Source organism: Heterodontus francisci, chromosome 19, assembly GCF_036365525.1.
Source record: "Heterodontus francisci isolate sHetFra1 chromosome 19, sHetFra1.hap1, whole genome shotgun sequence".
Lineage (NCBI taxonomy): Eukaryota > Metazoa > Chordata > Chondrichthyes > Heterodontiformes > Heterodontidae > Heterodontus > Heterodontus francisci.
The window spans coordinates 50,572,864-50,584,108 of NC_090389.1; the positions used below are offsets into that span (position 1 = coordinate 50,572,864).

Genomic DNA, 11,245 nt, shown 5'->3' on the forward strand with positions numbered 1-11,245 from the left:
ATACTATGATAATCAAATGAAATACATGAATTGTAATGTACACGATCATGCTTGGTGGTGGGATTAGGTGACGGTTGTTTAACCATTGGGAAGTTTAGTTTGGAAGACTGCAGAAAATAAGCAGAACGATTAAGTTAAAAATTGCTTGAAATGGCTAATAGAGAGCTTTTATGAGCTCCTTTACTGACCATCCAAATTATAAATAAAGCAAATGTTCAATTGAACATATTGTATTTTAAAATTCTCACACATACCACACACTTCCTGTAACAGCCCTGGCTCAGTGGTAACACTCTTGCCTCTGAGTCAGTAAGTTATAGGTTCAAGTTCCTCTCCAAAGACTTGAGCACATAATCCAGGTTGACACTCCAGTGCAGTACTGAGTGAGTGACGTGTGCTGACAGGTAAACTCTTTGAAGTAATTCAACACCGTATTTCTGGCCCCAGTATGAGGGACTGGCAGCGGTGCCGTCTTTTGAAGGAGATGTTAGACTAAGATCCAGTCCACCATCTCAGGGAATGTAAAAGATCCCATGGCAATATTTCAAAGTAGGAGTTCTCCCCGATGTCCTGACCAAAACTTATCCCTCAACGTGCAACTAAAAACAGATTATCTGGTCATTATCACATTGCTGTTTATGTGCAAATTTCGTGTCACGTTTCCTACCGTACAACTACAGTCTCTACACTTTAAAAGTATTTAATTTGATGTAAAGCGTTTTGGGATGTCCTGAGGTCATGAAAGATGCTATATAAATTCAAGTTCTTTCTTTCTAGCTATACCACTAATACACTGAAAAGACTTTTTACTCATTTTCGGTCACTATTTCCATCATCCTATTTCTGCAATGTCAAACTACTTTACATAAACTTACTACTTCTAACCCTATTTCTTAAACTTATCTCTGATTGGCTCATTCTTCCACAAGACTTACTTAATTTCTGATCCTCCCAGCTGTTGATTTGCACCTCCAAGCTGCAGGAGGTGCTGTTCTCAACAGGACTGCCTACCTGAGGTCTTTGAACCAACCCAAGTTGCTGCTGCCTCTCCCCGCTACCCAGCTGGCTTCCCATCATGCTGTTAGCCGGTAAGTTCTTTAAAGCGCTTATTACACCATGCTGCTTCTGGCCAACCTGACTGCAACTAAAGTATCGGTTGCCACATCCACCAAGTTCCCTACCCATGCTGCCTTTATACCATAGCTGTCCCTGTGTGCCCACCTCCCCTCCCCTCCCTTGCCATAAATGTTGACCTCTCTGAGGTCCAAAAATGGCTTCCATGTTCGGTTTCTGCTATCAGCTGGGAACCAACTTTCAGTCAGTTTAAGAGCTTAGTGCACTTTTAGTAAGTATGGTCAGGAAACACACAAGAAGTGCAATAAGTATTTAAGCTGACCTGAAAGTGATTCCTGGTTAATGGCTGGAAAATCATCAGGGAGACCACTTCTCAGGCTGTGAGTTGATTATGGGCTGGGGAATGGTGGTCAGTGCTGCAAACACAATGGAGCCAGTGAAAGACACTAAAGGAGCCTAGGGATGATGGGCCATTATCTTTTGAGACCCTTTAATGCTACCAATGTTTTGCCCTTCCCTTTACTCCTTGCCCCTCAATCTGTCATGCCATGACCCCAAAATACTCTTCTAACCTTTTATCCTAATCCTTGGGACCTCCTTCCCCAGTTTTTCCATACTTTCTTCAACAGAACCTTCCAAACTTGCAACCTGTACCCCCTAGGAGAACCAGGGCAGCAGGTGCATGGGAACACCACCACCTGCAAGTTCCCCTCCAAATCAGACACCATCCTGACTTAGAACTATAGCACCATTCCTTCACTGTCATTGGGTCAAAATCCTGGCAATCCCTCCCGAACAGCACTGTGGGAATACCCACACCACATGGATTGCAGTGATTTAAGAAGACGGCTCACCACCATATTCTTGGGGGAATAAGGGATGGCCAATAACACCCACATCCAACGAACAAATAAAAAACGCTCATTGGTAGCATTAGGGGAGTTCGAAGATATGGGTGCACTGAGAGGGTTTGGAAGCAGTGGATGAGGGATCCACAGTCTAGGAGGATTGGGATGGCTGGACCTTGGATCTAGCCTCCTCAATCCTCCCAGAATTCACAATGCTCATGCGTGCTCCCACACCTTTCCAGTGCACCCATTTTCTAAAACTCCCCAAGTGCTTTCAAACCCTGAGACCTACCAGTCTGAGTTTTTCCAGTTGCTGAAACTCCTACACAGTTCTAAGACATGCCTTTAATGCTTAAAGATTTGAAGGATGTCATTTCTAACAAATGACCCTACCCCACCTAAATCTCACAAATCTTCCTACAGTGTTGCCAGAACACACAACACTTCCCACCCCAGTTTGATGTATCACAGAAACTCCAGTTCTGCCAAAAGCCAAGAACCCCTCTATTCTTAAACATTACAGTGCCCCAGTCCTGAACATTCTCAGCATCCTGCACCAAAGTGCTTCCAGGTTCCAGCACACCTTACCCAAGCCTAGGACATCCCCAAGTGCTGCAAAATTAGGTTTGGTACTCTTATTTTTGCCAGAGCAAAATAATATTTTTATCTTTTTCACATTTGCTGGTGACTCAGTCACACAAAATCAATCTCAGCAGTAGGGGCAGGATTTTATTCTGCCCTTGGATACAGGCACAGAGGCAGAGTGGCAATCAAAAAGGCAGAGGGCACCATTCCCGACATTGCCCAGTCCCCCTGCCATTTTGTTCAGGGCAGGGAAGGCTGAGGGTGGCTTTCCTGCCCCAGGCCAATTGAGGCCCATTAGTGGCCACTTAAGGGCCTCTTCCCACCACCACTTCAATTTTATTGAAGGCGTAGGGGCCCACCATCCCCTGGAGATGCTGCCAGTTAAAACCTAGTGGGGTTGGGCATCCCTTCTTTGGGAGCAATCCAGGGTCCCTCCACCAGCCCGGGAAGACCCCCCCCCCCCCCAACCCTCGCCAACCCACACCTCCCCCAGCACCCCATCACTGGGGCCTGCCTGATTCTGCCCAGTAACCCCGACCCCACTCACCTCTCCCGGGGGCTCCTGCAGTCTTCGATATTGCAGGGCCTCCTGCAGTACTGGCAGTGGCCATCGTTCCTGGTGGCACTGCCGGCCTTCCGATTGGCCAGCAGCTCTGTCCTTAAAAGGGTGGTGAGCAGATAATTTGCTGCCCGCTGTGAGATAACCACGGGAGTCCAATGGAGGGCCGAGGCGGGGTATCCCACACCTTCTGGCCTGCTGTTGGACTAAAGTCCAGTCCTAGGTGTCACCTAAAACAATTTAATTCAGTAGTTCAAAAACCTTTTTAATTTTCTTCGCAACTAACTGCATGAAAAAGCTTCCTTGGCCCCTAACGAAGAATGTTGATATTGGTAAGCTTGGAAAAATTATTTTCCTTTTCTCCAAGGGGAGGCAGCTGCAAGGGGAGGCAGCTGATTGGTAAGTAGGAATAGGTGAGTATTTCTATCCATTTTTACTACTTTCAATAGCGGAAGTAAAAGTAAAGGTAGGGAATTTAGATTGTAGTAGGTAGTGTTTGTAGTAGAATAAGGTCCCTATCATAATTAGTACTCTAAATTAAAGGGAGTAACTAAGGAGCTTAATCTAAGGCTAAGTCATGGCAGGAGAGCTCAGCCCCGTGGCATGCTGCTCCTGCACTATGTGGGAAATCAGGGACACTCTGTAAAAATAATAGGGTAATAATAGGGGATTTCAACTTCCCCAATATCAACTGGGATAGTCGGTGCAAAAGGCTTAAAGGGGGCAGAATTCTTAAAATGCATACAGGAGAGCTTTTTGAGCCAGTACGTAGAGAAGGGGCAGTACTGGACCTAATCCTAGGGAATGAAGCTGGACAAGTGGTGGAAGTATCAGTGGGGGAACATTTTGGGGATAGTAACCAGAACTCTAAGATTTAAGGTAGTTATGGCAAAGGACAAAGATGGACCGAAAATAAAGGTACTGAATTGGGGGAAGGCTGATTTTAAGATGATAAAACAGGATCTGGCCAAAGTGGACTGGGAGCAGCTACTTGTAGGAAAGTCGACATCAGATCAGTGGGAGTCATTCAAAGAGGAAATAGTGAGAGTTCAGAGCCAACATGTACCCATTAAGGTGAAGGGTAGGACCAACAAGTCCAGGGAACCCTGGATGGCAAGGGATATAGAGGATTGGATCAGTTTAAAAAAAAAGGAGGCTTATGGCAGATTCAGAGTGCTGAAAACAATGGAGGTACTAGAGGACTATAGAAAGTGTAGGCGGGTACTTAAAAAAGCTGGCTAAAACAGCTAATATTTCCTCCCTTTCAATGCTAATATGTTCAAGTATATCACAATCCCCCTCCCTAATCTCTACACCTACATCGTCCTTCTCCATAGTGAACACAGATGAAAAGTAATCATTTAAAACCTCACCTATGTCCTCCGGCTCCACACACAGATTGCCACTTTGATCCCTAATGGGCCCTACTCTTTCCCTGGTTATCCTCTTGCCCTTAATATACTTATAAAATGCCTTAGGATTTTCCTTTATCTTGCCCGCCAGTGTTTTTTCATGTCCCCTCTTCGCTCTCCTAATTACTTAAAAGTGGATACATCCCCAGGCCGAGATGAGATGTATCCCATGCTGTTATGTGAGGCAAGGGAGGAGATTGCAGGGCCTCTGACACAAATTTTCAAATCCTCTCTGGCCACAGGAGAGGTACCAGAGGACAGCGAATGTGGTACCATTATTTAAGAAGGGTAGCAGGAATAAACCAGGTAATTACAGCCGGTGAGTCTAACATCAGTGGTAGGGAAAATATTGGAAAAAATTTTGAGGGACAGGATTAATCTCCCATTGGAGAGGCAGGGATTAATCAGGGATAGTTAGCATAGCTTTGTCAGGGGGAGATCGTGTCTAACAAACTTGATTGAATTTTTTGAGGCGGTGACGAAATGTGCAGATGAGGGTAAAACAGTTGATGTAGTCTATATGGACTTCTTTAAGGCTTTTGATAAGGTCCCGTATGGGAGATTGGTTAAGAAGGTAGGAGCCCATGGGATCCAGGGCAATTTGGCAAATTGGATCCAAAATTGGCTTAGTGACCGGAGGCAGAGGGTAATGGTCGAGGGTTGTTTTTGCGAGTGAAAGCCTGTTACCAGTGGTGTACCACAGGGATTGGTGCTGGGACCCTTGCTGTTTGTAGTGTACATTAATGATTTAGTTGTGAGTATAGGAGGTATGATCAGTAAGTTCGCAGATGACACGAAAATTGGTGGTGTCGTAAATAGTGAGGAGGAAAGCCTTAGATTACAGGACGATATAGATGGGCTGGTAAGATGGGCGGAGCAGTGGCAAATGGAATTTAATCCTGAAAAGTGTGAGGTGAATCATTTTGGGAGGACTAACAAGGCAAGGAAATATACAATGGATGGTAGGACCCTAGAAGTACAGAGGGTCAGAGGGACCTTGGTGTACTTGTCCATAGATCACTGAAGGCAGCAGCATAGGTAGATAAGGTGGTTAGAAAAGCATATGGGATACTTGCCTTTATTAGCCGAGGCATAGAATATCAGTGCAGGGTGGTTATGATGGAGCTGTATAAAACGCTAGTTAGGCCACAGCTGGAGTACTGTTTACAGTTCTGGCACCACACTATAGGAAGGATGTGATTGCACTGGAGAGGGTGCAGAGGAGATTCACCAGGATGTTGCCTGGGCTGGAGCATTTCAGCTATGAAGAGAGACTGAAAAGGCTGGGGTTGTTTTCCTTAGACATTAGACAACTGACAAGCATAGACTCAGTCCTTGACTACTGGACAGCAGATACCACAAATTCCTCATGAGGGAAATGCTGAGAAGCGCAATGCACCATAAAATGTGTGAGTGCATTCTTTTTGGCCAGAGTGTGAACACACCATAAGCAATTGAATGGTACTTCCGCTAGCTGGACTTCTGGAACTTCAGTAGCAGTTACTTGTCACTATGCATTTCAGTTAAAGTAGCACCAAATGTTGGATATATGAACACTTATTCTCATATCTAATCTTCAAGTAATGCCTTCAAATACTTGCATTCTATGTCTCAGTTGCCTCATCAACTGAATGATGGACACGTGCCTTTAGAATTATGGAAGGACCTTTGCAGCACAGTGTGTTACATGCCCGCCTCTTGAATGTCCTAGAATTTCTAGTGTCATACTGCATATCAGCCTACTCACCATCACCTGTTTAATTCCAGTCTTCATAGACAGGCATTGGGAAATAATTATGATTTCCCTTTCAGAGTACAATGTAGGAGGAAACCGTCCTCCCTGCCGCTATTTCCTCTTTTTTGCCTCAAATCCACAACACAGCTTGGTTCTGGATCTCACACATAGGCCAAAGAAAGCCCTTCCATTGTATGCTAAGAAACTTTGAACCTTAAAGCAGAACTATTTGGGCACATCTTATACACCTTAAACTTAATCTGCATTGGCACTTTACTGTCATTGAAGAAAGACAAGAAAGACTAACGTGCCCTTAGCCTTTCAAAAAATGGTTAACATTAATGTGTCTAGTTGGCATCCACCAGACCCTGAGACATTGATATGATTCAATAATTGGGATAGCTGCCCCTTGTATTTTTCAATTAATACCTATTTTTCTCAGTGGCTATGTTTAATGTTAGGATATCCAAATTAAAATGGGTCAATTGGGACATATTAAGCCCACCCTCAACTCCTCTATGCCTAGGGGACTGTGTGAATTCTAGGGAGACTTCTAAGAAGAGAAAATGAAAGGAAAAGTAAAGATTAGGAAGAAAAGACATTGACCTTATCTACAGGCTGATTAAATACTTTGTTACTTCCCTGACAGACTAATGGTCTGTATTTTAAAATTTATGGATTACTGACCTTTATTTTATGGATTTTTAAATTTAAGCAGAATGGGGTCTGAAAGATTTAACATTGAGCGGCCTTGGAATTTTGTGCCAGTAACTTATTTATTTATTTGTTATTTTCTCCTTTTAGTTTGAAGTTTGAGTCAGCCTCGCTAAACTCCCATCAATATTTGTGATGATGTGCTCAGCCAATTGTGCCAGCTTTTCCTCGCAGCGTTTCTCTGGCAGCCTAGCCAAGAATTAGTGAAACTTGAGGAAAGGGATGCTTGAGTACCAGTGAAGGCTAAATTTGAATCTGGTTGGGCATTAGAAATTCTTCTGTGACAGGCTTCAGCAGGAATAACCTTTGCAGAGACGTTTGATTCAAAATTGCATTATGTGATAAACCCACATTAATGGGTTTACATGAAGGCATTACATATTTATTTGAAATGTGCTAATGCCTATATTACAATACCAGACAGCAGAATTGCATGTGAATGTAATCATTTTTAATATTGCACAGTGTTATCTTAACCTATTTGTATGAAATGTATTCTACAGCCAATACTGACCTTGAAACATTTGTTGCAATCCTTTAAGAACAATTAAAGAATATAGAGGTAGATCTGCTTGTGGCGAGTCAGTGAGTGCACAGTTTTATAATAATGGGGTGCTCGGCCCTAAAACATACATTGTATTATTGTGAGGGCAACTTATTTATGATCATATTGCATTTTCTTTAATAAACTGCATACTAGAATTTTCATTGATGTTTTGAAGGTCAATTGCTGAGATTCTGTCCAATGTTCTGTGAATAATATAAATCAGTGCATTAATTATATAATAATAAAAACAAGAAATGCTGGAAATACTCAGCAGGTCTGGCAGCATCTGTGGAAAGAGAAGCAGAGTTAACGTTTCGGGTCAGTGATCCTTCTTCGGAACTAGCAAATATTAGAAATGTCAAAGGTTATAAGCAAGTGAGGTGGGGGTGGGGCAATACATGAGCCAGATGGGTCTGCAGTGCTCCAGGGAAATTTTGATGACTGAAAAAGCCAATCAAGCACATTAATGAAACCTGAACAGGTGGATCAGTCATTGGGAGCTGGGATTCCAAAACTAAAACAGAGGGCTGGGAGCATATTGTCCACTTGCCATCTCAAATGCAAATATTTCATAGAAAAATGCTGGAAAAAATAATCTAGAAAGGTGGTGTACTTGACATTGGAAGAAGTAATATATTTCACATATGTACAATTTTCCTGTGGATATTTACCTGATGGGCCCAAATATTTCCTTACAACTTTTTCCATAGCATAGTGAAAATTGTGCCCAAATTGAATTAAATTATCCCTATATGCACTCTTTCCAACACCCTTGGTGCCATAAACACTGTGTTTGCACTTGTGTTTACACTAGGTAGGGGATTCTTTCAAATTAGCATTGAAGTAAGGGAAAGTAAGTGCATAGATAGTTTAGGTTTAATATTGACCCAGATAATTACAATCAAGACACTTACATTTTTGCCATCCAGTGAGAAACATCTTTAGGAGTCACTTCATATAAAAATCTGTGTAAGCATATTGATAATACTTTATAACTTTTATGATGATGCAGTGCATAAGATTAAGTTTACTGTATGAAGACAATTTAAACTGCTATTGTGTGACTAAAATTATTGTGCATTGTCCAAAATAGTATTAGTATAAAGTATTATTCTTAATATATAATGATGCTTCTGCTAGTTAATGAAAGTCAAGTCCTTTTTAAGTATTGAAGTAATATTTTACAGCTGTTCCTATTTATATATCTTTGGACTCTTGTAGAAAGCTTATCGAGACTTTCGGCTGCAGGGAGTACTGGATTCAACCTTGAACAGTAAGACCTATGAGACAATTCGGAACAGACTGACTGTAGAAGAAGCCACAGCATCAGTTTCTGAAGGTGGTGGTCTCCAAGGGATTACAATGAAAGACAGCGATGAAGAAGATGAGGAGGAAGATTAGATCACATATAGATTTAGAGGCTGAATTTTGGCATAGCCTTGTAACAAATGCATGTAACTGTTATTCAGTTAGCCACGATAGGATCTTGTTTTTCAACTCCATGTAATTGAAATGAGGGAACTGTTATCAGTCAGATTGAAATTTTAGTTATGTCGAAAATTTAGCACTTATTTAAACATTGATTTCTAAATTAATTTCTATATGTTCATAAGCAATATGGAGTAACCATTGTTTGATAATGTTAAGTGAGATATGTAGGAATATTGCTAGGTGTGTCCCTGTTAAATGCAGAACCTATTTGGCGCTTCATCAATGTAATGTATATATATATATCTTGATGGTAAAATGTTGTGGAGATGAGTGAGTTAGGTAATTTTATTTATTTATTTATATTTCTTTACTGGCTGCCAACTGCTTAAAAAGAAAATGTCCTTGTATTAGTGTGATTATATAAGTTTTATTAATAACCCAAATACATTTTTGTTTGACATTCATTTTTCATTCGTGTGTATTTCCTTATTAAATTCCATCTTGAATGTATTTCTTTGTATGCAGAAGAGGCATGTAGAGGAAGGTAATGCAACAGTTTTATTTTGTTCCTGAACTGAGTTTTTCCTTTTGCGATCTTTTGGAAATGGTACATTTATGCTGAAAGTAAAAACACCAAGTTCTATTTGTTTTCTAAAAAGTAGTGTAATGCGATTATATATTGGATAATCCTAATGCAGTATCTCCAAAAATCAAAAATGTGCTCAATTTGTTCATCTGTCTTTTTATTTTAAGCCACAGTGAAAATTTTATTTAAATGCTCTCCACTGAACAACTTTCTTTTCAAAGGCTTCATTTCAGTAATGTGAGATATCTTGTTGTTTGTCCATTTCTTTCACACATTTTGTTTCACAGTAGGTTTCTTGTATATATAATGCTGTATAATGCATTTGGAGAAGTAGCTGCATGACAAAGGGATCTCCTTTTCCTCCAAAGCTATTAGTTTCTGTGTGAAGTAGCTGGTGGTGGAACGAACCATCTCGCTTTGGCCTTATAAAAGCCCACAGCTGTAACATGGAAAACTGTGGATTCTTAGTAAATTAATTGTACAAACATCTATCACTTGTGCTTTTTAAATTGTGTTATAGATATGCTATCTGTACCATCACAATGCCCTTACACAATATTTTTGCCGTGTGCTCAAAATTGAGAATGAAACTGACTGACTAAAACTTAGGGTTTAAAAGAAGGCGCGGCGCATGCGATGCTTGCGCGACGCTGAGCTCCTGCAATATTTCGACCTGGGTCTCATTTAAATGGAGGGGCGGAATGGCCGCACCCGATGACATAGAGGGGGCGGCCACTCCGTCCCCGCAACAGCATCTGCACCACCATGCAGGCGCCGGAGCCAATTTTAAAGGGCTTCAAGCCCTTAGGAAAAAATTGCATTTTTAAAGTTACATTACTGTGCATTTTCTTTAAAAAAAAAATTAAACGCTGGGGATCCTTTCCCAAACCCCAGCCCCAATGTTTTTTTATATTGGCCTATATCCCGAAAATTAATGTTATTCCCAACCTGAACTCCCCCCCCCCCCCACCTCATCATATTTGCCCTTCAACCCCTTCCCACCATCCCCACAGCCAGTAAAAAGTGTTTTTCCCGCAACACCCTGATAATTTCACCCCTTCCCACCAGTGTCTCACCACAGAAGGCGCAGGAGTTCCGACCATCAGCTGGAAAATCGCGTGGGACAGCCGTCGGGACCAGATAGGTTTATTTGCATGTATTTAAATTAATTTTAATATTAATCTGAAGGCCCTGCAGCCAAGCGGCGGTGGGTGGGGGGGCCACACCGAGGCCTCACCTCTGCCGGTAAAATGCAGCGGTGTCTTCTCGGCATTGGAGGTCGTGGCGGGTCTCTCCCGGAAGAATTTTCCGGGCCCCCCGCCACGATCCCTAATGTCAGAGGGCTAGTAAAATTCAGCACACAAAGTACAAGGGGGAATATTGGAATAAAAACAAGAAATGCTGGAACCACTCAGCAGGTCTGGCAGCATCTGTGGAACGGTCACATCTGAAGAAGGGTCACTGACCCAAAACGTTAACTCTGCTTCTCTTTCCACAGATGCTGCCAGACCTGCTGAGTGGTTCTAGCATTTCTTGTTTTTATTTCAGGTTTCCAGCATCCGCAGTATTTTGCTTTTATTTTAGTGGAATATTGGAATATTGAGTTCAAGCCGACTTACTACTATCATGTTTAAAAGGTTTTGTGACTAATCATCTACCAAATCTTACTTTGGAATAATGTCAGCTGTGGGTGAAAGTCCTGTGCAAACAGTGACAAAAACTGAAGCATTTTATTTCAAAGTGACACTGTCCAT

The 11,245-nt window shown here is 41.9% G+C and overlaps 1 protein-coding gene across 5 annotated transcripts in view; it reads left to right on the top strand.

The window, feature by feature from the left end:
• cadpsa (Ca2+-dependent activator protein for secretion a) overlaps positions 1–10,070 on the top strand; it is a 593,453-nt gene extending 583,383 nt beyond the window's left edge. For all 5 annotated transcript variants that reach the window (XM_068051590.1, XM_068051591.1, XM_068051593.1 and 2 more), the window contains one exon: positions 8,696–10,070. In XM_068051590.1, the coding sequence (XP_067907691.1) occupies positions 8,696–8,875 (180 nt within the window). In that variant the 3' untranslated portion in view covers positions 8,876–10,070. The remainder of the gene's footprint in view (positions 1–8,695) is intronic.
• Positions 10,071–11,245: the final 1,175 nt, after the last annotated feature.